Raw genomic sequence first — 1208 nt, forward strand, 5'->3', positions numbered from 1 at the left:
AGCATCTTGTTTCCTGTCGTTTCCAATACGAGGTGTAGGTAGGACTTTATTTATAACATGGCGGTGATCCATGTGATGAGAAATGGAAGTCTGTGAAGTAGAGTACCATTATTAGGTCCTGCTTGGAAGCCGCTGAAAAGGTCCTACGGGATGCAGTGTCGATGAGCAATGGCAACAAAGTCCATATAGTAACGGCCGCAAACCCAGCATGGGTGTATAAATGTGCTAGGAGGTAGTGGGTGGAGGTTCATATGCGAGGACCTCTTTGTTGTTGATGATGAGAAGTTGTTGTAGATCTGCCTCTGGCATTCTACCACTCATTGATGGTAGTAACCCTAAGGTCGAGGTGAAGAGCACAACTGGTTTGGCGAGTAAGGCTCGGTCCATGGCTCGGGCGTTGAGCTCTCGTAATGGTGGTGGCCATACCAATGCTGAGTACGTTAGCTTGGTGAGTTAGTCGCTCAGTTCGTATTGGGTGGTGATGGTGATGGTGTAGGTATTGGTGGGCAACAGTAGATGCGACCTCAATCCAGCGAGGCTGCTGTCGAGGCTTATACCCCAGAGCTACGTGAAGTGTGTGAAGATGAAATCAGTGGGACCCAAGAGTGGTGTAGACGTTAATTATGTTGTTGTTGTTGTTGTAGATTCCCTCAGTGGAAGACTTATCCAAGCAGTTGTCGAAGCTCAGTGCTGTGCTCCCTCGTATTGTCGCTGAGGAGGCTCATAAGACCTACGTCATGTGCCCAGAGGAAGCAACGGCTCTCAGAAGAGACGCTGTGAAGAGGGTCGTACCTAGTCGTTACGCCGGAAGCGATGATAGCGTCAGGCAAAGGCTTCGTAGTGATGCCAGTAGGGTCTGGGATGATAGCGCTCGCCCTGGTGATCGATTTGTTAGGTACGTCTGCTGGGAGTGAAGTGAATTAGTTTCATCGTGTAGTGGAGTAAGTAGCAGTTGATAGTGTGCCGTAGAGATATTGGTTATGGTTATTGTTATTGTAACTCTCAGTGAGGCCTTCTTCTTCTTTCTACCACGTTTGATAGTGGGCGTGGTTACTCTTGTTGTGAATAGTTACTTACTGGTTATAGGTCGGGTAGTGCTGTCACTACCAGGCCTGGATGGTTTCCTTTTATGCCTTGTTGGTCTTTTCTGGAGACGATGCTCTGTTGGTAGCTGCATAGGCAATGGCATTAGGCGGGCCTTCAGAGGT

General features: G+C 48.6%; 1 protein-coding gene across 1 annotated transcript; it reads left to right on the forward strand.

The window, feature by feature from the left end:
- Positions 1–277: 277 nt before the first annotated feature.
- Pmar_PMAR007733 (hypothetical protein) lies at positions 278–849 on the forward strand (the record flags this gene model as incomplete). Its single annotated transcript, XM_002775912.1, has 3 exons — positions 278–448; positions 497–592; positions 645–849. Coding segments are annotated over 3 exons (472 nt in total), but the record flags the coding sequence as incomplete, so codon positions are not given.
- Between the last annotated feature and the right edge of the window lie 359 nt (positions 850–1208).

Source organism: Perkinsus marinus, assembly GCF_000006405.1.
Source record: "Perkinsus marinus ATCC 50983 genomic scaffold scf_1104296955270, whole genome shotgun sequence".
In the NCBI taxonomy this organism is placed as follows: domain Eukaryota; phylum Perkinsozoa; order Perkinsida; family Perkinsidae; genus Perkinsus; species Perkinsus marinus.